The sequence below is a fragment of the Haemaphysalis longicornis genome, unplaced genomic scaffold (genome assembly GCF_048455015.1).
Source record: "Haemaphysalis longicornis isolate Haplotype H1 unplaced genomic scaffold, Haemaphysalis longicornis Haplotype H1 scaffold_1, whole genome shotgun sequence".
Lineage (NCBI taxonomy): Eukaryota > Metazoa > Arthropoda > Arachnida > Ixodida > Ixodidae > Haemaphysalis > Haemaphysalis longicornis.
The window spans coordinates 10938465-10962186 of NW_027526203.1; the positions used below are offsets into that span (position 1 = coordinate 10938465).

Genomic DNA, 23722 nt, shown 5'->3' on the forward strand with positions numbered 1-23722 from the left:
CCGAAACTAGCCAAAGTCGCCGACCAGTGACTGAACCGTTTATTCGTCCGTGAACACAGTATTTAAAGCATAGCAAGGGAGAGGAAGTTGGGAAGGAAGAAAGGGCGAGGAAAGACATGACGCTGAGTTGTTGATACGTCACACGCCTGGCTCAGGCGGCGGGAGATAACATAGCAAGCCGATTTGCAACCTTTCTCCTCCCTTAGTATTGAAAACGCTGCACAGGCTTTATTTCCCGAGTAGAGCGTCGCAAAACGTGCGGGGGTTCCTGCGCCTTCTGGATAGGCGGCGACGGTTGTGCAGGTACCACCTGGTCTGCAGGCTGCTCGTTCAAATCGCCTTCGTTGTCGGTCGGTGTGGGCGCAGCTGCAGCCGAAGGGCTCCCCTCGTCTTGGTCTCCGTGAACGCCGCTCCGAGAGGATGCCGGGCTCGGCCTGGGACGCACTTGGTCTATGTGACGTCGAACCACCCGAGCGGGCGTTTGTATGGTGACCACGCGCGACCCTGTAGTGGACTGAACTTTCCCTGGTGTTCATTTCTCCCCCTGGCCGTAGTTACGGGCGTACACGGCTGTGTCGGGCGGCAGTGTCCACTCTTCCGTCTCCCGGGTTGACCCTGGGAGATGTGGGAAACACGAGTCCAAGCGAGAGCGGATCAGGTAGCCGAATAGAAGTTCGGAAGGGGATTTTCCCTCGTGGCACGGCGTTCTCCTGTAGTTGAAAAGAACTTTCACTAATTTCTCTTCTAATGTGCCTTCGCTTATCTTCTTTAAAGCTTCCTTAATCGTCCAAACAGCTCGTTCAGCGAGCCCGTTAGATTGTGGGTGATACACAGCCGTACGGAGGTGTGCGATGTTATTGCTCTTCGCAAAGTTGTCGAATTCTTCACTAGTGAACTGCGTGCCATTGTCCGTAACCATTGTGCGTGGAATACCGAATCTGGCAAAAATGCTGCGTAAGCTAGCAATTGTAGACTGCGTGCTTGGCTGCCTCATGGGCACGGCTTAAATCCACTTAGTGGCAGCATCCACGGCCACCAGTATCATGCTGCCTGCGACTGGCCCGGAGAAATCGGCGTGGAGCCTCGACCATTTTTCCTTAACGGCTGGCCAACTCATTGGTTGAGCAGAGGCTGGCATAGGCAGATTTTGCACGCAGTTGTGGCACGACGCTGAGAGGTGTTCTATCTCTCGGTCTAGTCCCGGCCACCAGAATGCCGATCTGACCCTTGATGTGTCTCATGCAGCATATGTAGCACCCGTTCTCGTGCTTGTGTGGGAACAACTCGATGACCCCAGTATAACAAACCATGAGCCACGGATAGTTCTAACCGGCGTTCCGAGAATGGCACCAGCTCTGTGTCCTTTACATGTTTCGGCCAGCCATGCTTGGTGTACTCCACGACCTTCGCTAGTAAAAGGTTCCGCGCAGTTAGCTCTTTGAGTTCTTCGACAGCCACAGTACCATCATCGCAACTTGCTAGAGCGTAAACATACTCTGGGGGTTCGCTTCTCACTGGTGGTGCTGGAGTCTGCAGCGGTAGCCGGCTGAGGGTGTCGGCGTTTAGTAGCAGCTTACCGGGCGAATACTGAAGCTTGTAGCGAAATCCGCCGAGGTAGAGAGCCCAGCGCTGTATTCGAGCTGCGGCCAACGCTGGTGCCGGCTTCTCCGCTTTCAGCAGGCCCAGGAGCGGCTGGTGATCTGTGACCACAGCAAAATCTGTTGAGGAGATAGTCGCGAAATTTCGACACTTCAAAAACAAGGGTCAAGGCCTCACGTTCTAGCCGGGAGTAATTCCGCTCAGCAGTGGTCAGCGTTCGCGAACGGAAGCCTATGGGACGGTTCACTTTTCCATCCGTATGAAGCAGCACGGCACCAATGTCATGCGATAAAGCGTCGCACTCCAGTTTTAATGGCTTTGCGGGGTCGTACTGAACGAGCACCCCTGCCGCAAGTAGGCACTGCTTTGCGTTGGCAAAGGCGGTATGTTGAGCTTCTCCCCACACCCAACGCGCATTTTTGCCAAGCAACTGGTACAAAGGTGCAAGCAAAGATGACATTCGGAAGGAACTTGGAGTAATACGACAGCATGCCCAGAAATGAGCGTAGTTCCTGCACATTTGTCGGGCTAGGAGCCTGAGCGATTGCTTCCACATGTTTCTCAGTGGGGTGTAGGCCGTTTTTGTCGATTTGATGCCCTAAGTACGTGACTGAAGGCTGAATAAATTTGCATTTGTCTAGACGGAGTTTTACACCGTGCTCACGGAAACGCTGCAGTACCGCTCGCAGGGTCTCGTTGCTTCCCTGTCGCTCCGCAACCAACACATCATCGAGGTAAGCTTGCACGCCTGGTAGCCCCTGCAGGACTGTTTAGATTTTTCGTTGGAAGATGGCTGGGGCAGACGCTATGCCAAAAGGCAGCCTCTTGAAGCAAAATAACCCTAGATGCGTGTTAATTACGCATATCTTCTGCGATTCTTCGTCAAGCGGTACTTGATTAAACGCGTCACGCAGGTCGAGAGTGCTGAAGTACTCTCCGCCGTTTAGGCACGCAAACATGTCGTCAATCACCGGCAATGGGTACTGCTTCAGTTCGCATACAGGATTTAACACGTGATCTTGAAATCGACGCAAATCCGAACTGTTCCATCTTTCTTTAAGACGGGCGCAATGCTCGTAGCTCACTCCGCATGCGCTACCGGTGATAACACCCCAGTTGCTACCAGTCTGTCAAGTTCTTGAGAAACCTTATCACGGAAAGCGAAAGGAATGGATCGTGCCTTACAGAACTTAGGTGTAGCTCGTTCCTTGAGTTGAAGGTGCACAGGGGGACCGCTGATGCAGCCGAGTTCCGCGCTAAAAACGTCTTGAAACTCGTTGACGATGTCGTCCACGGCCGGGAAACTTGTTGGCAATTGATTGATTGATTGTGGGGTTTAACGCGTCGACGCAACGCAGGCGATGAGGCGCGCCGTAGTGGAGGGCTCCGGATTAATTTTGACCACCTGGGGATCTTTATCGTGCGCCGAAATCTCGTACACACGGGCGTTTTTGCTTTTCGCCTCCATCAGAAAAGCGGCCGCCGCGGCCGGGAATCGAACCCGCGACCTTGTGCTCAGCAGCGCAACGCCTTAGCCACTGAGCCACCGCGGCGGGTTGTTGGCGATCCGGCTTCCACAGTCAAGTTAAGGACTTTTTTTTTATTATTATTGTGGTTTGGGCACAACAAAACAAGTACTACACAATCAGCCCTCAGGGCTGAGAAAAGAAAGGAACATACAAAGAAACCGCCGAGCTTTTAGCTGGCGGTTACGTTTTTGTGAACTTGCAATACAGCTAGTTCGTTCATAACAGTGATCACATCATCATCATACTCCAGCTTAACAAAAACTTCCCGCAGTTTACACACGTGCTCTACAAAGTGGTTGCCCACCGATTTTGCATTGACATCTGCATTTCTCACATCCATTCTGCTTCTCAAAATGCTATGTAAACCCAGAAGGAAAAACAAATCGTATGGTAAAACATCAGGTTTCACATCAAGGAAGCGGATTCCTCGAGCCGTTATCGGAAGGTCTTTTTTTAGGGTACGCTGCAAGACATCCCAAAAGAAAACGGCGTCCCAAAGTCGATGAATACGTGTTCGACATTTTCTGGTTTTTTACACAATGAACATTCGGCACCCCACGGCAAAAATAAACCCTTCTCTAACATCCATGTTTTAACTGGGAGTGTATTACAATGCAGTTTAAAAAAGAACGTTTTCACAGCACCAGGGACTGGCATTCTCTTTACTCTCCGTAGTACATCTTGTCCGGAGCCGACTTTATACAACGATCTATACATCGGCTCTGGGAACAGACAATCGATAATGTCACAGGAGAGTTTTTTGCGGTTCACTGCTGCCAAAAATTGAGCAGAAAAACGAGTCATTAAAACACGACAATTGAAAACAACTTCTCTCAAAAAGAGGCTAACCGAGTAACGGGTCACATTCGCTGACGACACTACAAAGTTGGGTAAAGCGCTTGCGACCGTATGCTGCAAGAAAGTACGGATAAACGGGTCCTCCTGATCTCTTAGGAACAAGAAACGGGAAACAAGTTGTCTCACAAATAGATGTGGGAGTGACAGCCCTCCCTGCTGAACTTTTCTAAACAAGTTGCTCCTACTCGTCCTCTCAAAAGCTGATTGCCAGACAAAGACCGCCAAAATGCGGTGAAACTTTTGAACATTTAGTCGAGCGCAAGAGAGGGCCTGCATAATATACCAAAGTTTTGAGACCAGGAAGACATTGCAAACTGTTGCGCGCGCAAAGATAGAAAGGCTACGGCCTTCCCACTTTGCCGTTTGCGCACGCATTGTCTGAGCTCGTTTAGCCCAGTACCCGTTACTATCTCGATAATTCCTTAAGGGTACTCCGAGATGCCGGTTCTGTTGACCATGAGATGCTGTTAAAGACACGTGGGGTTTCGATCCACTCACCGTGCCATAGCCCAACACACTTTTTAAGGTTGACTGCGCTTCCCGTCATATCGCAATATTCTTGCGTAATGATCATTACATTACTAACACTCTCTTGGTTATTAAAAAAAAAAACGAGATCATCGGCGTAAGCCATTACTTTAACTTCACAGGATTCAAGGCGAAAACCTTGCACTAGAGGACTTTGGTTGATTTTTACACACAAAGGTTCAAGGTAAAGCGCAAACAGGAGTGACGACAGGGCACAGCCCTGACGCACTGACGCATGCACATCGACAGGAGAGGTCAGGTTCCCGTTAATAATGAATTTAGTTGTGCACTGCCGGTAGGCCATTTTAACCCCGTCTAGAATTGTTTTGCCCATTCCTACATGTTCGAGTATTTTGAAAAGGACGTCATGACACACCTTGTCAAACGCCTTTTCAAAGTCTACCTGCAACATGGCAACTTTTCGGAAATCCATGTCACAAGTTTCCAATATACTTTGTGCTATGTGAATGTTAGTAAAGATGCTCCTTCCCTTAATACCGCATGTTTGATGCGGTCCCACAAGATTCTTAATGACAGTCTGGAATCTCTTAGCTAAAATCTTCATGAAAACCTTGTAGTCAGTGTTAGTTAAGGTAATTGGCCTGTACCCGGGTACACTAGCAAGCACTTCTGTGTCGTCGCTCTTGGGTATGAGGATCGTGTGTGCTTTCGAGAAAGTAGGGGGAAGGGCCCCTCTTTGTAGAGATACCATGAAAACATTGTGCAAGGCAGGTGCCAGGACAGACTTAAACGTTTTATAAAAGGCCGAACCTAGCCCGTCGGGTCCCGGAGATTTACCATTGTTTAAGTTATCTATTGCTTCTTCAACTTCTTTTAGTCTTATGGGGCTTTCCAATTGTTCTGTTATGTCCTCATCAAGACGGGGCAACAAATTTAGGAAGGACCGCTCGAATCCCTCCTTCGGGGACTTGTACGAAAATAGGTTCTGGTAGTGCTGTACAAAGGCTTTTTCAATATCTGGCTGTTCTTGCATTTCTACACCATCATAGATAACCCTGCTAATTTCCTTCTTTTTAGCATGTCGCTTTTCATCTGCCCATGACCGCTTCGTGGGCGCTTCCCCGGCTAACAGTCTTTCGGCACGAGCCCTTATTGCAGCGCCTTTATGCTTTTCCACCTCTATGCTTTCCAGTTTCGATTTGACATTACGAATATCATCACAAAACAACCCTGGCGCCTTTTCCTCCTCAGCCGTTAGCAACAGTAACAAATTTCGTAGTTCCCTCTCCTCCTTCCTTACTTTAAGATTTATTTCTGTTGATCGCTCAATAGCTATCAACTTTACATCTTGTTTAAAACGCTCCCAACGCTCGATACAGTTGCTGTCATCGGCCTTATCTAAATCGCCACTCATCGTTGCTACCGAGTCGCGAAACTGGTTATCATTCAGAAGTTTATCGTTAAGCTTCCATAGTTCCCAGTTAAATTTAACACGACACTCTTGTTTTTGCCCCACCCACACAGATACCAGGCAATGGTCAAAGTAGGAAACGGGTTCTACCACGTAATTGTTACAAACCGGAGCAAGCTGCGATGACACATATATTCTATCAAGGCGTGCATGGCTTTTTCCTTGATAGTGGGTGAATTTCCTACTACTCGAAGTGTGCACTAGAGACGCAGCATCTTCCAAACACAAGCTGCTCAAGGCATCATTTAAGAAGAGTGCACTGGGGTCAAAAGGAGCGTTTTCATTTGAACGGTCATCCTGGCTACACACGCAATTGAAGTCTCCCATGAAGAAAATCGGCCGGTCACATTCCAGCATCTCAAGGACACTTTCAAAAAAAATACGCCTCTGTTTAGGCACCGTAGGCGCGTACACACAAACCGCTCTGTACGGCTGCTCCCCATAACGAAAATCGCAGCAAACAAAACGCCCCCCTAACCATGATGTAACACTTTCTACGACCCATGTAGGTTCTTTTTTAACAAATATAACACAACCGCCAGCTGTTCCAACCGCATGACTCACGCATGCGTAATACCCTTCAAGAAATGGTTGCACCATGGTGTTTGTATGTTCCTCTCGCTCAACCTTTGTCTCTTGGACTGCCAGAACGTTAATTTGCCTTTGCTCCAGTACATTTCGCAGCTGCATTTGTCGCTTCTTCGAGCCTGATCCTCCGACGTTAAGAGTTGCTACATGGAGGGGCGTAGAAACGAACATTGTTGAGCAAAAAAAAAGGGGGGTTCATACTCCCACCACCGTGCTTACATTCGCGAAGCCGTTATTTTCGCTGGGTACGTGGTGCTGACAGAGACCGGTTATCGCGAGTCAAAAACTTGCCTTTCTTGCGGGCCGCTTTCGCCCATTCCCGCTCCAGCTGCGTCAGTCGCTGCTCGTCGCTTGGGCCAGTTTCTCGTCGACGTTTCGGCAACGCAGTTTCCAGGTTGTTTGCAGGCGGGTTTGTAGTTTCGTCGGCTGTTCGGTAGCCGTCACTTTTCTGGGTCAGCGTTGAGTTCCCAGAGTGCTGGCTTTCGGTGTCGTCATCCTTGTCTTCAACTGGTAGGTCATTGGTAGCGGTCTTATCCTCGTCCCGAGAAGGGGCGCTCGTCGAGAGAGTGTCGCCGTAAATAGTTTTCGAGGTTGCTTCATGATCCTTAGTGGCGCTGCCACTTCCGCCTTCCGTGTTTTCGGGGGGCGGATCCGCGGTGTTCGTGACGCCATTCACCTCGGTTTCTTGGAGTTCAGGCGCCACAGACGTAGACCCTGCTGCTGCCTCCGCCTCCTCTTCATCCATGAGGTGAGGGCTGACGTCAGGTACGCCGGCCCTCCCGGTGACTTTTGCATAGGTCGGCACACACTCTTGCCCCAGGTGCCCGAAAGCTTTGCACTTGAAACAACGCGGGGTTCGGCAGTCTCTACGAATGTGCCCCCTCTGACGACACCGCAGGCATTGTGGCGCTCGCCCAGGCACGACGACCAAAACTGAACCGCCGTAAAACTTCAGCAGGTGAGGCAAGTCGTCCGGGGTGAGGTCGTCACGCAATGTCATGCGAACGAGTCGCGTCGTCGACTTGCGGCCTCGAAACCTGACGCCCCCCAAGAATCCTGTCGCACATCTTTCACGTCACCGTAGTCCTCAAACATTCTGCGTATGTCCGAGTCCGCGACGTGAAAGGGCACCCAATGAAGCTTGACAATCACCTCATGCTTGATGGGGTCAATAACAGCGCAAAAACGCCCCTTGACTTGAAGTCCGCCGGTGTCTAGAAGCCGTTGCCGCGCCTCGGGTGTCCGAATCTTGATAAGCCAAACGTGGCCCATTTGATACGGGCCGATACCGGAGATGTCCTGAAGCACGCCCAACTGAAGGAACGGCGTGCGGAAGTCATCTATCCGGTATGGTCTTCCACCGAGGTCGCAGTGCAGTACAAGGCAATTCTTCATTGAGTCCTCCGAAGGGATAGTTGGAAGTAGCATCCTGTAGCCCGAGGGCACACCGGTAACCCGGTCACCGCGGCCGAACATAGCCGCTGAAACGCCTGGCTCGGAGCCAGCCATCGCACAACCGCTCCGCTCGGAAGCCGGAAGTGGAAGCCACAGTCAAGTTAAGGACAGGTGACCCTGCGTTGCTCAGCTGAAAAAAATAGGTCCCGCCCGCATAGTCTAAAACCGGGACAATTTAATACTACCAAGGAGCAGTCTACTACGGCACCCTTGTAGGCTACCTTCATGTCCAATTGTCCTAGGACGGGGAGCTTGCCAAGATAACAGGAAAGCTTGACAGATGAAGGTTGCAATGGCGGCTATCTCTCCCGGTTCTTTTCATGAATTTCGCGTGGCACAACGCAGACGGGCGACCCTGTGTCTATCAGCATTGGTATATCAACGCCGCACCAAGTGAATGTCCTGTGAATTGGGGGCTCTAATTGCCACTTCCGAGATGAAGTCAAAGTACAGAGGTGCATAGCTTCGTCTACGTTCCCCTACGCACAGTTGTCCGCCACCGTCAGTGCTCGTCCCCGCATGCCTTGCGTCTCCACGGTTTCGCGTTTCCTCGGAGCGTCGCTCGAACACATTTTCGCAAAATGACTCGGCCTACCACAGCGATAGCTCCTACTCTTGGCCCAGCCGCATGCGTGGCTGTTATGCTTCTTACTTCCGTAGCGTCCGCACTTTAGAGTAGGCTCATTCGTTAACACGCGCTGCGCATCAACCTTCAGTACGGTAGTTGTATCGCCCGATATCTTATTTGCGTCATCTTCTGCCGTGTCGGCTGATAATGCTATCGCTTCGGCCTCTGCCAAAGTCAAGTTTGCTTTTGCCAAAAGCTGTTTTTGCAAAGCCTTTGATCTGACACCACTGACTATACGGTCGCGGAGCATTCGTTCCAGCATGCTGCCAAAATTACAGTTGTCTGCAATGTGTCGGATGTCGACAAGGAAATGTTGCAAAGGCTCACCTTCGTGCTGACATCGATTAAAGAACCGGAAGCTTTCCGTTATCTCGTGGTGCTTTGGGTCAAAATATCGTCGTCAAAAAAGTGTCGTCGTCAATGGCGCGTCGTCTTCCCCTGTTGAAGTTTTATTCGACGTACCGCAGGGGCCTGTGCTCGGACCACTGTTATTTTTAACCTTTATAAATGACATGCCAGCTGATCTTAAATCTACTGTTAGACTGTACGCAGATGACTGTGTGTTATATCTTCAAGTTACGTGCATGAATGACGCGAAAATTTTGCAGACTGACCTGGACGCTGTAACTAGTTGGTGTGATAAATGGAAAATGTCATTGAATGTAAAGAAGTGCTACCATGTAAAATTTACAAATAAGATAAATAAGTTAGTAACTTCATACCGCATAAATGAAACCGCCTTGCAAATGTGCGATAAAGTTAGATATCTGGGTGTCACATTTTCCTCGACTATAAATTGGTCTGCGCACGTGGACACAGTTGCGGTGAAAGCATCCTGGATGTTGTATGTTTTTCAAAGGAACTTTAAACACGCCCCTACAGGTTTGAAGGAAACGTTGTACACCACTGACATTAGGCCTTTGCTAGAATACGCTTGCCAATCATGGGATTCATTTACTAATAAAAATATTGATAAGTTAGAGCGCGTCCAAAAACGAGCAGCACGCTTTGTCACAGCCAATTACGATTTCACTGTCAGAAGCTCGAGTATTGTTGACGGACTCGGATGGAAAACTTTGGCAAAACGTAGGAAAGTATTGAGCTTAAAATTTTTATTTGACATTCTAAGCGATAAGACAGGAATTAACCAAACATTTATATAAAATAACCTTATTACATCACTACTAGACGAGATAATCCAAGAAAAATCAGACCGTATCAGTGCCGCATTGATGTCTTTAAATACTCATTTTTTCCTAAAACGATCGAAGATTGGAATGCTCTACCCAGTGAAGTAGTTGCCGCATGTGATGTTCACACTGCCATCGATGATTTTGTGATGTAACATGTAACATTTGTGTATTATGCTCCCCCAATGTATTTCTAAGTGATGTTGCCTTTTTGTGTATTGCCCTTTTTCTGTGTTTGCTTTATGCATCAAGATTGTAACCCCACTACAATAATGCCATATCGGCGCTGTAGGTATATGTAATAAATAAATAAATAAATAAATAAATAAATAAATAAATAAATAAATAAATAAATAAATAAATAAATAAATAAATAAATAAATAAATAAATAAATAAATAAATAAATAAATAAATAAATAAATAAATAAATAAATAAATAAATAAATAAATAAATAAATAAATAAATAAATAAATAAATAAATAAATAAATAAATAAATAAATAAATAAATAAATAAATAAATAAATAAATAAATAAATAAATAAATAAATAAATAAATAAATAAATAAATAAATAAATAAATAAATAAATAAATAAATAAATAAATATTCATCCAGCGCTGCAACCACTTCGTAGGTTAGGCTGTTCGGTTTCTTCGGAGCGACTCGTCCCGACAGAATATGCACAGTCCTCGTGTTTAACGCTGGTACGAGCAACGCCCTTTTTTTTCGCTGTGTCGGCAACCCCCGTTGACTCGAAATAAGCTTCTGCCTTGATGACGTACGCTTTCCAATTGTCCGTCTCGCCGTCATACTCGGGAAGATGGTGGTGAGCCATGGCTGCCGTTGTCATTGCTGCAGGTTCTTGAAGGACCGTACCATGAGTTTGCTCGCCGTGTTCTTCTTTTACTTCATGGGTTCCTTTCTTGCTCATCGCCACTGTTACATAGCCGTCGCACACACGGTGCGTGGACGGCAGACGAGACAGCGCTGGGGACTGAACCCATGGTAAATGTAACTGGTAGCGAAGCTTCCATAGAAGCTCATACGCTCAGAAAATGGCGGCCCTTAAGCTGCACATGGGGCTTAGCGCCATCTGTGTGAGGAGGGAACACTTCCGGCGGAACGAAAAAAATAAACAGGATGTGACGCAAGATGCGGCCAGAAAGGGACGTCATTTTGGTGCATTAGCGGGAAAATTCGACTTCAGAATTGCTTTAGCAGGCCTCTGATCGCTGAGGGCTCATGCCATTGCAAGCTGACGCAAGTTGGCGAGCCCTTGGCGTGTGTGCTTCAAGTCAACACCAGCTTAACAGTACAGACTCGTGACTAGAGAAACGTACTGTCGTATGATTCGCCTCGGTGTTTATAAAAACACCTTGCATTTTCTCTGAACCTTTATTCTGTATTCATGCCTTCCACTGCTGTATAAAAGCAATCAGCTGTTTATTTTGATTGCAGTGGGTGGTGAACCCGGAACCGGGCACGTACCCCCCCCCCCTCCTTCCGAACGGAATTTTGTTTTCTGCCTTGGGATACAGATCACAAAATGACACTTGACCACTCTCCCCGGCCCCCTTTCATATCAAAAACGTGCCCACTCCTTACCGCGATACAAATTTCTACCAACGCCACTGCTGGGTTTGATTGTGTCGCACATACGCAGGTTGCGTGCGAGCCTTAAAGGGAAGGTGAAGAGGTTTTAGAACTGAAAAAATGCTTTACATTTCGTACGAACACATCATGGGATTTACGTTTACGAAGTTTTTCTGAAATCCTTGTAGAAGCCGAGCTACGCTCGATTAAAAATTGTCCTTTGCTCCGCCCCCATGCCGCGCAGGGAGCGAAGAGCCTGCGACTCCCCAGACCGGAATTGCGTCAAATACGTCACACATGGACTTCCGGCAAGCTGCGTCGGCTTGTGCGCAGGCTTTCTATGCGAGGTTCGGCATCGGGCAGGCCCCGTTAGATCGATTTTTCTTTTGGTGCGTTATCTTACTTCACAAGACGCAAGGAGGAGTTAGCGGGAAAACATTGGTGTGGGTCAGACCATCGGTCAGACCATGCCTGCGTTTTGTGCAGCGTACGGCTGCGCGAACAGAGGCGGTCGCGACGATGTTGTGTTCCACTCCTTTCCAACGGACAAAAAGCGCGCGGCTCTGTGGTTGTCGCTTGTGCAACGCGCCGACTTCAAGCCGAACAAGTACAGGTGCCCCAAAAATAATACGGAGCACGGGAGCGGTGGCCGGAGTGCGCAAAACTGCATGCCAGCGCGATCTATGCGTAGATGCGCCGCAGATAGCGAGAGTGCGTGGGCACATCCGGCTGGCCCCTCTCGATGTTCTGACGCTTGTCTTATCGCCGGCTCAAGCGAAGCCGCGCTGCTGCCACCCCTGCTCGACAGGGGCGCTTTCGGAGCTTCACGAAGGCCTGTTTACGCAGAGCCAGCGAAGAAAGCTTCGTCTTCAGCGGGGTCCGCTTTCTGCTTCGTCATGAATGCCACCTGTTTCACTATGGGTGCCTGCCGTGCTTTGCGATCCGCTTGATTTTGAATCGTGTGGCTAGCATAATGCTTGGCTCAAGCTAGCGCATAAAAATGAGCAGAAAACAAAAATTTCATGCGCGTATGGCTGCACCATAGGTCGCCGCGTACGCCATAGGTCGCCCCTCAGCCTCTGGACATTGATTGTAGCCGCGGCTTCGAATCTCCCCAGTAGTAGTAGAAACTTTTATTGGCCCATGATGCGATTAGGAAGGAAAGGGACGAATGAGAAGGCCGTGTCTTTCACTCGTCTTCCTCCCTTCTTCCTCAGTCGTCGGCTGGAAACCCTTGGATTCTGGCAGCAGCTTTTGCCATAACCTTTTTTTTGCGGTATTTATTGTGAAGGCTTGCTTTACAGTTCACACGGTGAGAGCGGCGGGTGCTGATTTACCAGCCAAACCGCTACTGCATACTACTGACAAACCTGGCTCCGGCTACCGACGAATGCGGAGCTACAGTTATGACAGATTATCTGCAATTATTAATGGGGATTCATAATTAGCAGCGACTTTGGCTAGTTCGTGAGCAAAAGTGGTTTGGCTGGTTGGGTTGAAATCAAGGCAGACTGCACTCGCTGCGTATTGTGAAGCTGGTATAGGGTAACAACTGTAGCCGGCTGCGTTATATGAAATCCAACAACTCAGTGTCTATGCGAATAAACCTTAGGGCGAGATATTACTTATGAATGTCAATTTGATTATACCATGCCCAGATTTTTAACTTTGCCCTGTGAATGTAGCGAGCAGCTGAAACAGCAGAAAAATGTAATTTGCTAATGCAAGCGTTAAGTACAAATAAAAAAAAACTTCTACAAATTGCTATGGTTTGACTAATTTGAGTATTTACGAGAATTGTCTTTATACCTTCCTTTCCACATCCTAGGGGAGTTGTTGCTGAGCGATCAGGAAGTTGTTCACGACAGAGTGGAAGTGCCAGCAGACTCAGCAGTGCAAGACGCTTTGGGTAATGTGGCTGGAGAAACACCAGTGGCCGTGCACTGCAATGACGTAGAAGCGGGGGAACCTGCACCGAATTGTGTTGGCATAACGGAAGCCCCTGCAAAAGCCCCTGCAGAAGCCCCTGTGGAAGCCCCGTCTCAGCAGGAGGAACGGACCATTTCGAAGCCAAAGAGACGCAACAAAGCGACCCAAGCCAATGTGACAATGAGCACAACTTCACACTCTGTGCAAACTAAGCCTCGTTGCGTTTCAGTTGGTGAGTAGAGAATATGGTTTGCACTGACATTTTTCGAATTATTTGGAGACTACAGTATTAAAACAAAGGGCACCTTAAATCTGCACACTTAGGCCTGGTGGAGGTGGACTCATTTGACCAATGAGTTTGGTTTAATTTAACCGTTCTCTGTATATAAATGAATATATCATGAGACCCATGGTGGGTCGTCAGTGCTGTGGCACTTTGCATTAATGCGTGTTCAGGACCCTCTATCTGTCTACTGGGCCTGCCTTTCCTGCACCTGTGTTGTGACTGTCTAAGCTCCCAGCAGTCGGTCGGACTATAGTGCGAGTAGGATCATGGAACTTTTATTGTTCATGGAAGGAGACATATTCAGCATCTCAAGGCCTGGTGACTCGGCCTGACCTGCCAAATGCTTTTTCGAGTCAACCCGTCTGCATGTACATGGCTGGGTTAAGCCGAAAGACCTATCAATCGCAGCTTGATTCTCTCCATCGGTCTCCTTATGTCTTGTCTTGTTTTAGGGCAGTGCTGTATTCCTCCCAAGCTTTATGTACTAACTAGACCCCGTACTGGTTCTGAAAGAGAATGCAATCTTGTGCAAGCAAATCTGCATAAAGCAATATCACAATAATTAGTAAGTGTAATAACACATTCCTCTACAAAATCTTCAAAGTATAAGGTGCCTTTATAGAGGACTATACCACGTAATGAACATGGAGTGATAAAATGCTTGGTTTGAGGGAGGAGGTGCATTTTGTTTTTGTCTGTAAAAGCAATTTCTGAGGTGTAATGCATGCAAACTGAAAAAAAAAACCCTGCTATGGCACAACACAACTGGTGCTTTTTGCATGAGATTCATTCGAAGTTAAAATCAAGACTTCCGTGACACCTGCTTTGTAGCCTCTAAGCATCACTTATGACTGAATTTGGCCTACACCAACAGTTGCGTCTTTCAGCTTGTTCTAACGACAAAGCCCTACTGCAACAATTGTTCTTGTGTGGAAACAACTGAACTTATTTTATTAGCATGTGTGGACCACATGACACCAAAATCGCACTTCCTTTAGGAAATGGAGTGCCTACAACAAGGATTTGTAACTGTAAAATAAAGATTTTTCTATGGCCTTAGACTTGCCCTTCAAAGCAGCGCACAAGCTCTGACAAGTTCGTTCTCGGCTCACGTCGAAATTGTGAATTTTATGATTCAGGTAAAAAAAAAAGTCTTGTATTGTACATTAAGCCAGTACCAGTTTTATTTTTTCTTTCTGCCAATCTTTTTCTAGGGCCCTTTTTTCCTCATCCCCAACCTTTAGCAGAAAAGCATGTAGGTGATAATTAGTGCTGGCGAAACTTTGTTTTCTGATAAAGAGCCTTCTTTTTCTATCTCTTTCCTTCGTGCCTTCAGGGGAAAAAGCTTCGTCAGTAATATCTACTGCATGTGCTTACAGGTATTCAGGTTGGCGGAAGCTGCACTGAAAGTGTCGCAACCCAAGTGGATATGGTGCGAGATGATGCAGACGACGAGGACGAAGAGGACGGTGAATGGGGCCATTATGTTTTCTTTCCTTTATTTTTTTATTTTATTTTATGTTGGTTTCAACACTTCCTGTTGCTACGTCTCATGTTTGAGCAGTTTTTTTTTTTTTCTGTATATATTTCCCTCATATTTTATTTACCTCCTTAAATGTCTTTCTTTAATTACCTTGTAATTTCTCTCTGTGAGCGCCCCTTTCCTGGCCAATCCCCCTGAGTGGGTATGAGCCATCTCTTTTGGCACCACCACCACCACCACTTGGATGACGAAATGCCTGTCCCTAACCTTGATGACCCTGACTACAGCACTCTGGATGAATAGAGTGCACAGTACGTTATTTTTCTTTTCCTAGTCATCATTTCTTTTACTGCAGTGTAAATGACAGCTTAGTACTGTCGTGACTGTATACCCTCAATTCAGCGGGAAACACTTGGATATTTTATCTTGAAAGAGTTACTACAGTCTTGGGATGTATTTCATATTTGGATTAGTTGATTGATTGATTGATTGATTGATTGATTGATTGATTGATTGATTGATTGATTGATTGATTGATTGATTGAGTGAGTGATTGATTGATTGATTGATTGATTGATTGATTGATTGTGGGGTTTAATTTGCTGAAGCTACTCCTGGCGCTATGAGGCGTGCCAAAGGGGAGGGCTCTATATCAATTTTTACCACCTGGGGGTATTTCGTGGTCCATGCAGGTCTTGTGGACCAAGCCCTCCAGATGAGGGCAGGGTTTTTTGGTTCACGAGAAGTTCCTGAAATCACTCCTGCAAGTTTGCCACCGGTGCCTTTCACCGTGCCAGTTCACGGTTTCCTGCGAGGGCACTCAAGTGAAAGTGCACGGACAGTCTGCTGCTGGGCATATTTTGTTTTGGACTAATCAGGATGTCGTCCGGCAGCAGCCTGTCCTCAATCTGCAGCTTTGCGCAGCTATTCTGCTTTCATGCCGCAACCAAACTGCTGCGCTTCGAATGCTGGCCTGCATTGGGGTGCAAGTTGTCACGGCACGCACCTTCTTTAGTATTCAGCATGACCATCTGTGGCCAGCAATCGACCGGGTATGGTTACACCACGAAAGGTTTGATTGGTTATGCGGGGATGTGCTCTTATTTTTCCCCCTTTCAGGTTTGGAAAGCTGAACAGAGCCACTTGCTCCAGGAGGCGCAGGGACGGCCTGTGACCCTAGCCGGCGGTGGACGAGCTGACTCGCCGGGATATTGTGCCAAATATGGCACATACTCACTCCTTGACGTGGAGAACAACAAAATTCTTCATTTTGAAGTTGTCCAGGTGAGCCAAATATAAATCAGTTGCTCAAACATGAGCAGCGTTATTGTCTACTGTATTTTTTATATTTTTTAGCAATGAACTAAAATGTTTCCATATTGCACTCTTTAGTCAAATGAAGTTGGTGGCAGCTGTCGCATGGAGCTGGAAGGCCTCAAACGTGCCCTTGAATTCCTGGAACAAAATGGTGTGGAGGTGGCTGTTCTTGTCACAGACAGACATGTTCAGATCAAATGCTTCCTTCACCGAGAGAAGAGCAACATCAAGCATGAGTTTGATGTTTGGCACGTGGCGAAAGGTACGTTTTAATTTATTAATAGTTGTGCTGGGAATATATGTTCTCAAATTTATGTGTATTAAATTATAAAACCAGGCATAAACTGCCGTTGCATGGAATTTTTTAAATTGGGGTTGTTTCATTTTAGGTGTCGTGAAAAAGCTTGCGGAGGGACCCAAACAGTCCGGATGCGATGCACTGGGGCCGTGGGTGAAATCTACCTCCAACCACCTCTACTGGGCCGCTGCTTCAAGTGCTGGACATCCTGAACTTATTGCGCCCAAGTGGACGTCCATCCTCAACCACATCCGGAACGTCCATGTTCACGAAAATGATCTGTTCTCGAAGTGTGCTCATGGAGACGTCCAGCCAAAGCCATGGCTTGTTGGAGGTAAAAATCTTGATTGAATGGTTTTTGCAGGCCTGGTGCAACAATATAGTCAAACCAATTTCTAGCAATACATAAAATGTAAGAGGGCACAGTAGAGTTAACATGGCTGCTGACAGCACTATGAAAGCACTGGAACCAGGGTGTCGGAACGAAATGTTTTTCGTTCCGGTTTCTGTTTCGTTCCATAAATAAAAATTCTGTTTCTTTTTAGCTCGGGAACGAAAAAAATAATGGTTCGTAACGGTTCATAATGGGTCGTGTTCGCGAGAGAAAAACTGATATTTATGAAATTGTTAAAAAGGATTGAGAATTGTGAAATGAAGTGATGCTTATTAATCTTTTTTGAAAATATATAATTTCTCAAAAAGTCGTATAGTTGTGATCTTACTGCTGAAAGTTTAAAAGAGTCTGTCTCACGGAACACTAAAAAACTCCTGTTTTTAACCTTAAAAGAGATTGTGTGCGAGTATGTAGCAATGGATTACCATCAGTACCTTCAGCAAACCGCCACCCCCCCCCCCTTCCACCGTATATATCCGCACGAAGGAATAACAGCACGAAAATTGGTGAATAATTATTGCGCACTTCCGCATTGCAAGGGTATTTTTCTAAAATACTATAATAGATAGGAGTGCCCTGCCCGACACTGTTGCTTCCGCGCTGCTTATGAAATATTTTCCGCTGCGGTCTGGCACCACTTGCTTACAAGTGCAACATGACATCTAGCTGTTTCCATTGAGTGTGCGGCTGTAATCTGCATTTTGCGCTGCTAGTGGTGTATGCTGGTGTTCATGCAAAAGGTTGTACGCTTTGCTCCTTGTTCTTATGTCGTGTTTTAGAATATTCGTGTTTCTTTATGTATCACACCCCCTAAACAATGCCGTAGTGCTAATGTGGGTATTTTATTAAACTAAATAAATATATAAATAAATAAGTTATAAATAAATAAATAAATAAATAAGGACGCGACGTCTGCATCGAAGCCAGATGCCCGTGGCAATCACGCGTGAACCTCATCAGCGCGCCTATCGGCACAAACGGAGAGAGTATGGATGCAGGCAGCAAGCCTTCTGAAAGGAGAGTGGGTGCCATAGAGACGAAACACGATTTCATGCCAGCAAATCGACTGCAGTTTTCCATTTCCCTGAACGGAAATTGAGTCAATCCTGAAACACATGAAATTGCCACTCAAACCGAAAGCCGAAACAAAATTTTTTCGGTTTCGCTCTTTAACGAAGTAATAAATATCGTTACATTTCGTTTTCGTTCCGGCCAAAAATTCCGTTTTTTTCGTTTCTCATTTCTGGTTTTCGTTAAGTTCCGACACCCTGACTGGGACAGTAGACATTTTTGAAATAATTACTAACTAAAACTGCTTATTCATACTGCTGACAAATGTTTTGGAGGAGGAGGAGGCGAAACGTTTTATTGAGCAAAAAAAGAAAGGAGAAGGTGGGTGGCGTCCAAAGTTCAGGAAGCCGCGCGCTTCTGCAGCCCGGGTGGCCCGGTTGATCAGGCGTTGCTGGTCCTCCGGGTGCAGGCTGGTCAGCGCGTGTTCCTGGGATGGGGAAGGGAGGGGATCGGGATGGTGGGGGCAGAACCATACAAGATTGGCTGTTGTGGCGGGGAGGTTGCAGGAATGGCAGAAGTAGGAGAATGTGGTAGGGGAGATGTGCGACAGTACGGTACAGTTGAAGTATGTGCCTGTCTGTAGCCGGCGCCACGTCCGGGCCTCTGCTGTAGTGAGCGACGGGTGGGGAGGGGGGTAATGGAAACGAGTATGGCGGTAGTGGGCAAGCAGGTCGGTGTATCTGAGCGGCAGAGGGTGGAGGGATGGTGCGGATGCCAAGTCGTCTGTCCTTGGACGGGAATCCCGGAAAATGAGTTCACGGGCAGCGGCACGTACCGCCTCATTCCCTGGTAGGAATGCATGCCCAGGTGTCCACACTATCTGGATGGTTGGGGGAGTCTTGAGGGATTGAAGTATCTTGAGAGCCTGGTAGGGAATGCGGCCAAGAAGGTAGTAGCGGCAGGCCTGCTGAGAGTCTGTTAAAATGGTAAAGTGGCCCGTACTTGTAGTGGTGGTGGCTGCCAGGGTTATGGCGGTTGCTTCTGCTGTTGCGGTTGTGGTGTTAGGTAAGGTGGCCGAGGTGAGTATAGCACCTCTAATCCATGACTGCTCGGGTGGCACGAGATGTGAAAATGCAGTGCGCGATGTCGGTGTATCTGCTGTCTGGTTGGCCAGAATAACGTCTGTTGATGTAATTGACCCGAGCTTCACGGCGGCCCTTGTTGTACTCTGGGTGCATATGGTGCGGTATGGGGGTTACTCTGACGAAGCTACGTATAGGTTGCGGGAGATGCTGGAGGGTCTCTGCTGGTGGAGGGGTTGGTCGATCCAGAGATCGGAGGACCGTTCTGCCGGTAGGTGTCAGGGCCGGGCGGGAGAGTTGGTTTACCTGCTGTGCTTCTAGGAGTTCAGCGAGTGTTATGCACTCCTAACTGCAGTAGCTTCTGGGTGGGTGTGAAGGCAGGAAGACAGAGGCCGATTTTTTACGCCCGACGAAATGTTTTGCTTAAAATTTTTAAGGTTCCAAGGCATTCAACAAGCTGAGAGAAGTAGCCACAGCCAGAATGCTGCTAGCTGACATGCCCCAGCTGTCGTCGTCGTTTCAGACGTACGGCCTTGAGACCTACCACAACCTGCTGCTTCACTTTGCACCCAAGTTCAGCCAGTACTCCTATGACGGTATGAAAGCCAGGTAAGCTTATGCCATCATGATTTTTCATTTATTTTCTTTTTCATCATAATTTTGCTTGCGGCAGTTAAAATTGTGATTAGCTGCAGGCATGAGTACGCACAGGAAAAAATCATGCCCTCTGCTGTCTAACGACGATGATGGTTGAATGCGGAGCTTCTCATGAGGGTTGCTTTGGTTGTCATCTGAGTTTGGATTTTGACTCGTTAGGCTTTGACATTGACTTGAATGCAGCTTTGACTTTCGCCATTCGCAGTTTGATTTTGCACGTGGAAAGCTTTCGTTCAACCATGTGTGTTAGACGAAGGGGGTGAGGTGGGGGGGTATGAGTTTTTTGTATAATTTTGCACATCCATGCACCTCCCTCCAAATATAAACTGCTTTGACTGTTTGGAATGGCGCTGCCATATAGACATCGGCTTCATAACGCGAAGGACCAAGGTTCAATTCCAGCCACGGGAAGCGTTTTTTTTCTTTTGCTTCACCAGAACCATCAGGGAAGGTTGACTTTTCTGCAGTGTATTCTTGACACAACATACTCCACCAGTGAGACTTAGAAAGCTTCGCTTTAAAAAGTTTCACCACATTTGTGAACATGCATGGATCACTAATGCTGTTTCCTGATTTCTCGGCTCAAGCTTGGGGTGTAAGGCTAGTGAAGTGTACTGGTTAATAAAATGGTATTTACAAGACACAACTGGCAGCGCTCCACCACAACGAAAACAGTGAAAGGAAACAAGCTACGAGAAAAGATGGCACTCCACGATTCACAGTGAGATTGCCAAAGGGCAGAGGAGGGGATGCTGTTGCTTGCCCAATAAAAGAAGATGCCAGCTATGGTAAGCTGAGGAAATTGATCCCTCTATGACAAGGGTCGCGGCTGCATGTGGCCTGTGGGTCGCTTGTTTGAGATTTTTTGGCATTTCATTCCTCAACATTTTGAGTGCGGCTTGGCCCGTGGAACAAATCGTTGTAGAACAAATATTTTATATTTCAGAGTTGCTGTTCAGATTTTCAAAGCAAACATTTTCTTAGTGGGACTGATGGTGTCCTGTCAAAAAACAAATGCCTTTTCCAATAGACTTGTTGTCCAACCGAAAGCTCTGATAAAAAATCTAAAAGGAAGGGCTTAGGGCATTCATATTTTTATAAATGACTGCCTAAATGCTCATGAAAACGTTTCCCAACAATGCATTCATGTTTAGAGGTGAAGCCGACTTTCAGGGTATCAGTGTAAGCTTTGTCTTTGTAATCTGGCTTCCCCACATTTCTGTTCTGTATAGAAAAATGGCCATCTACAAAGGAAGTATTGTAAGGGCCTTGGTTACTCGGTGAGGTAAGGCGTTTATTGTACGACTAAGCCGTCTCGGAACACCGGACCAGCCACTAACGATGATGATGATCAGTCTCGTAGAAGACGAAGCGTTCCTCGATGTGTTTGGTGATGCGGATAATGGAGCAGTGAAATAAATGATTTCCTACGCTTCGGAGTCTCGCGCTCACAGTATGATTAGAAAAGGAAGTGTCTAGCGTTCCGTCCAGACCGAACGGTAAATCAAAAGCAGCCGATTAGCAGTCGTTTATCGTTCTGGTATTTGGTGTAGTGGTTCTGCCGCTGGCTACAGCCGTTGTAGTCCGTGGTTCAATTCTCGCACCGTGTTTTGTGTGTGTGTGTGTGTGTGTGTGTGTGTGTGTGTGTGTGTGTGTGTGTGTGTGTGTGTGTGTGTGTGTGTGTGTGTGTGTGTGTGTGTGTGTGTGCGTGCGTGCGTGTGTGTGCGTGCGTGCGTGTGTGTGCGTGTGTGTGTGTGCGTGTGTGTGTGTGCGTGCGTGCGTGTGTGTGTGTGTGTGTGTGTGTGTGTGTGTGTGTGTGTGTGTGTGTGTGTGTGTGTGTGTGTGTGTGTGTGTGGCCGCGTGGTTAGCATTCTGTAACAGCAAAACTTCACGCCCGCTTTACAATTCACGCGGTGAGAGCAGTCGGTCTTGGTTTTTTACTCAAGCGGCCAAACCGCTCCCGCTCACTGGAGCCAAGGCCGACGACGTAGCCATCGCCAGTTACGGCCGATCTCCTGTAATTATTACCAGTGATTAATAATTAACAGTGGCTCTGGCTAGTCAGTGAGCGGAAGCGGTTTCGCCGGTTAGGTAAAAATCAAGACCGACTGCTCTCGCTGAAATATTGTGAAGCGGGCGTCGGGTGGCAGCTTGGAGATCCATTGGGATAGAGCTAGAGTTAGTGCGACCATCTGTAATTATTAATAATGATTAATAATTATCACTGATTGTGGCTAGTCAGTGAGCGGTAGCGGTTTGACCGGTTGGGTAAAAATCAAGAGACTGCTCTCAACGCGAGTTGTGTTTCCTCTGGACGGAACTTTAGTGACAGATGCCGTTCCGTCTGGATGGAACGCTAGACACAGCCATTAGAAAAAGCACCTCTAACTCTTCTGTTATCAGAAGTATCCCAAAACAAATTACATGGCAATTACTCGCTAAAACAACTCTACAAGCGTGAAACCAAGCTTCTATTGTGTTAAAACGGTTACTTGAAAATCGCCAAAAAGGAACGGTTCTGCATAAGACAAAACATTCATAAATCATGGAGGGGCACAATACTATATGCCCTATAAATCACATATCAGTGTTCATTTAGATCATTCGTAGGTGCGTTTACTTAGTGCTTGAAAAATCAGCGCCTTCGCGCTTCTGTCAACTTACTTCAGGAAGGGATGGCAGCGTTTTGTCATCATGGAGACCAGTATCTATGTTTCTGGAATCCCGACACCAAAGTTCATTCATAAATTACCTGTATATTTACAAGATGTGGAAAAGGACTTGTTTCTTTCTAATGGCAGTGCTATCTGACATTTCATTACCTCCCTTTGCTTCAAACTTTTTCACTGTCCCATCCTCTGCGGGACTAGATCTAGTGACTGGGATCACTCACCATTGTGAGTTTGAGACCGCTGCTCTACGCAAATATTGCAACATTCTTATTTGAACTGAAGCATAAAAAAATGGGTGAAAGAACACATAATATCAACACTAAATCTCTTGGTATGCGTCGATTTTCCCCTTGTCTCTCTTGGCTGTGCCAGTATGGCATCTTACAAGCCAGCCTTGCTTGCATTGCATTTCTATGGTACGATCTTTGTAACCTTCATGCAGGCTACGTCCAAAGGCTGCTAAGCGTCATCATGCTGGAAGCCAGCGAGCCAGGCCCTAAGAGGCAAAAGGTTACCACTCCAAAGCCCCCACCTCTTAGCAGCAGCTTTGCTAGGGTGCAAAAGGAAGCGGTTGTTGCCAGCCACACAACAAGGTTCAACAACTAGCCGAAGTAGAAGCACAGAAGGCGCTGTACCTGAACATTCCAAAGCCTGTCAAAGCTCATTTGCTATTGGGAGGCTGGTGCTAAGCAGCCCCTGCTTTATTCTTAGCCTCGGATGTCCTTTGTGCAGCTTGAATGTACTAGGTGAGGCCACACATGGCATAGGACAAAGCAACACCCAAGGGGTGATAACATTAATGGCTTTGGTGCTGCATAGAGTTACGGCAGCGCTGTTACATAGATCTCCTCTGAGCCCGCAGCATAAGTAGATGTGTGAGTTGGAAAGTGCAAGAGGAAGCAAGCAAAGCAGCGTGACATCCAGAAGGTGTAGCAAAAAGAAAACAAGCAAAAAAAACACATGAAAGTTGCTCACAAGCTGCGTACGGCTGCGTATGGGGTCAGTAGAATTCTGTCAAAGTCCAGTGGGCAATCTCAGGTCGAAAAACAAAAGGCTGCTGTAGATGTGTGCCATTGAAATCTTTAATAACAATGCATAACCAGCTCTAAACTTATCAATTAAGAGCTGCTGAACAAATTTGGATGTTTGCTCTCGTGTCCAAGAAGAAATTCATCAGGCACTACAATACAT

At 47.1% G+C, this 23722-nt stretch overlaps 1 protein-coding gene and 1 pseudogene across 1 annotated transcript; one reads left to right on the forward strand and one right to left on the reverse strand.

Moving 5' to 3' along the window:
* Positions 1-202: 202 nt before the first annotated feature.
* On the reverse strand, positions 203-12464 carry LOC144151831 (uncharacterized; annotated as a pseudogene).
* A 2582-nt stretch (positions 12465-15046) lies between these two features.
* On the forward strand, positions 15047-23137 carry LOC144152643 (uncharacterized). The gene is made up of 7 exons (XM_077684395.1): positions 15047-15086; positions 15869-16152; positions 16220-16384; positions 16493-16679; positions 16807-17049; positions 19640-19798; positions 22974-23137. The coding sequence occupies exons 1-7, from the start codon at positions 15047-15049 to the stop codon at positions 23135-23137; spliced, it is 1242 nt and encodes a 413-aa protein (XP_077540521.1).
* The last annotated feature ends 585 nt before the right edge of the window (positions 23138-23722 follow it).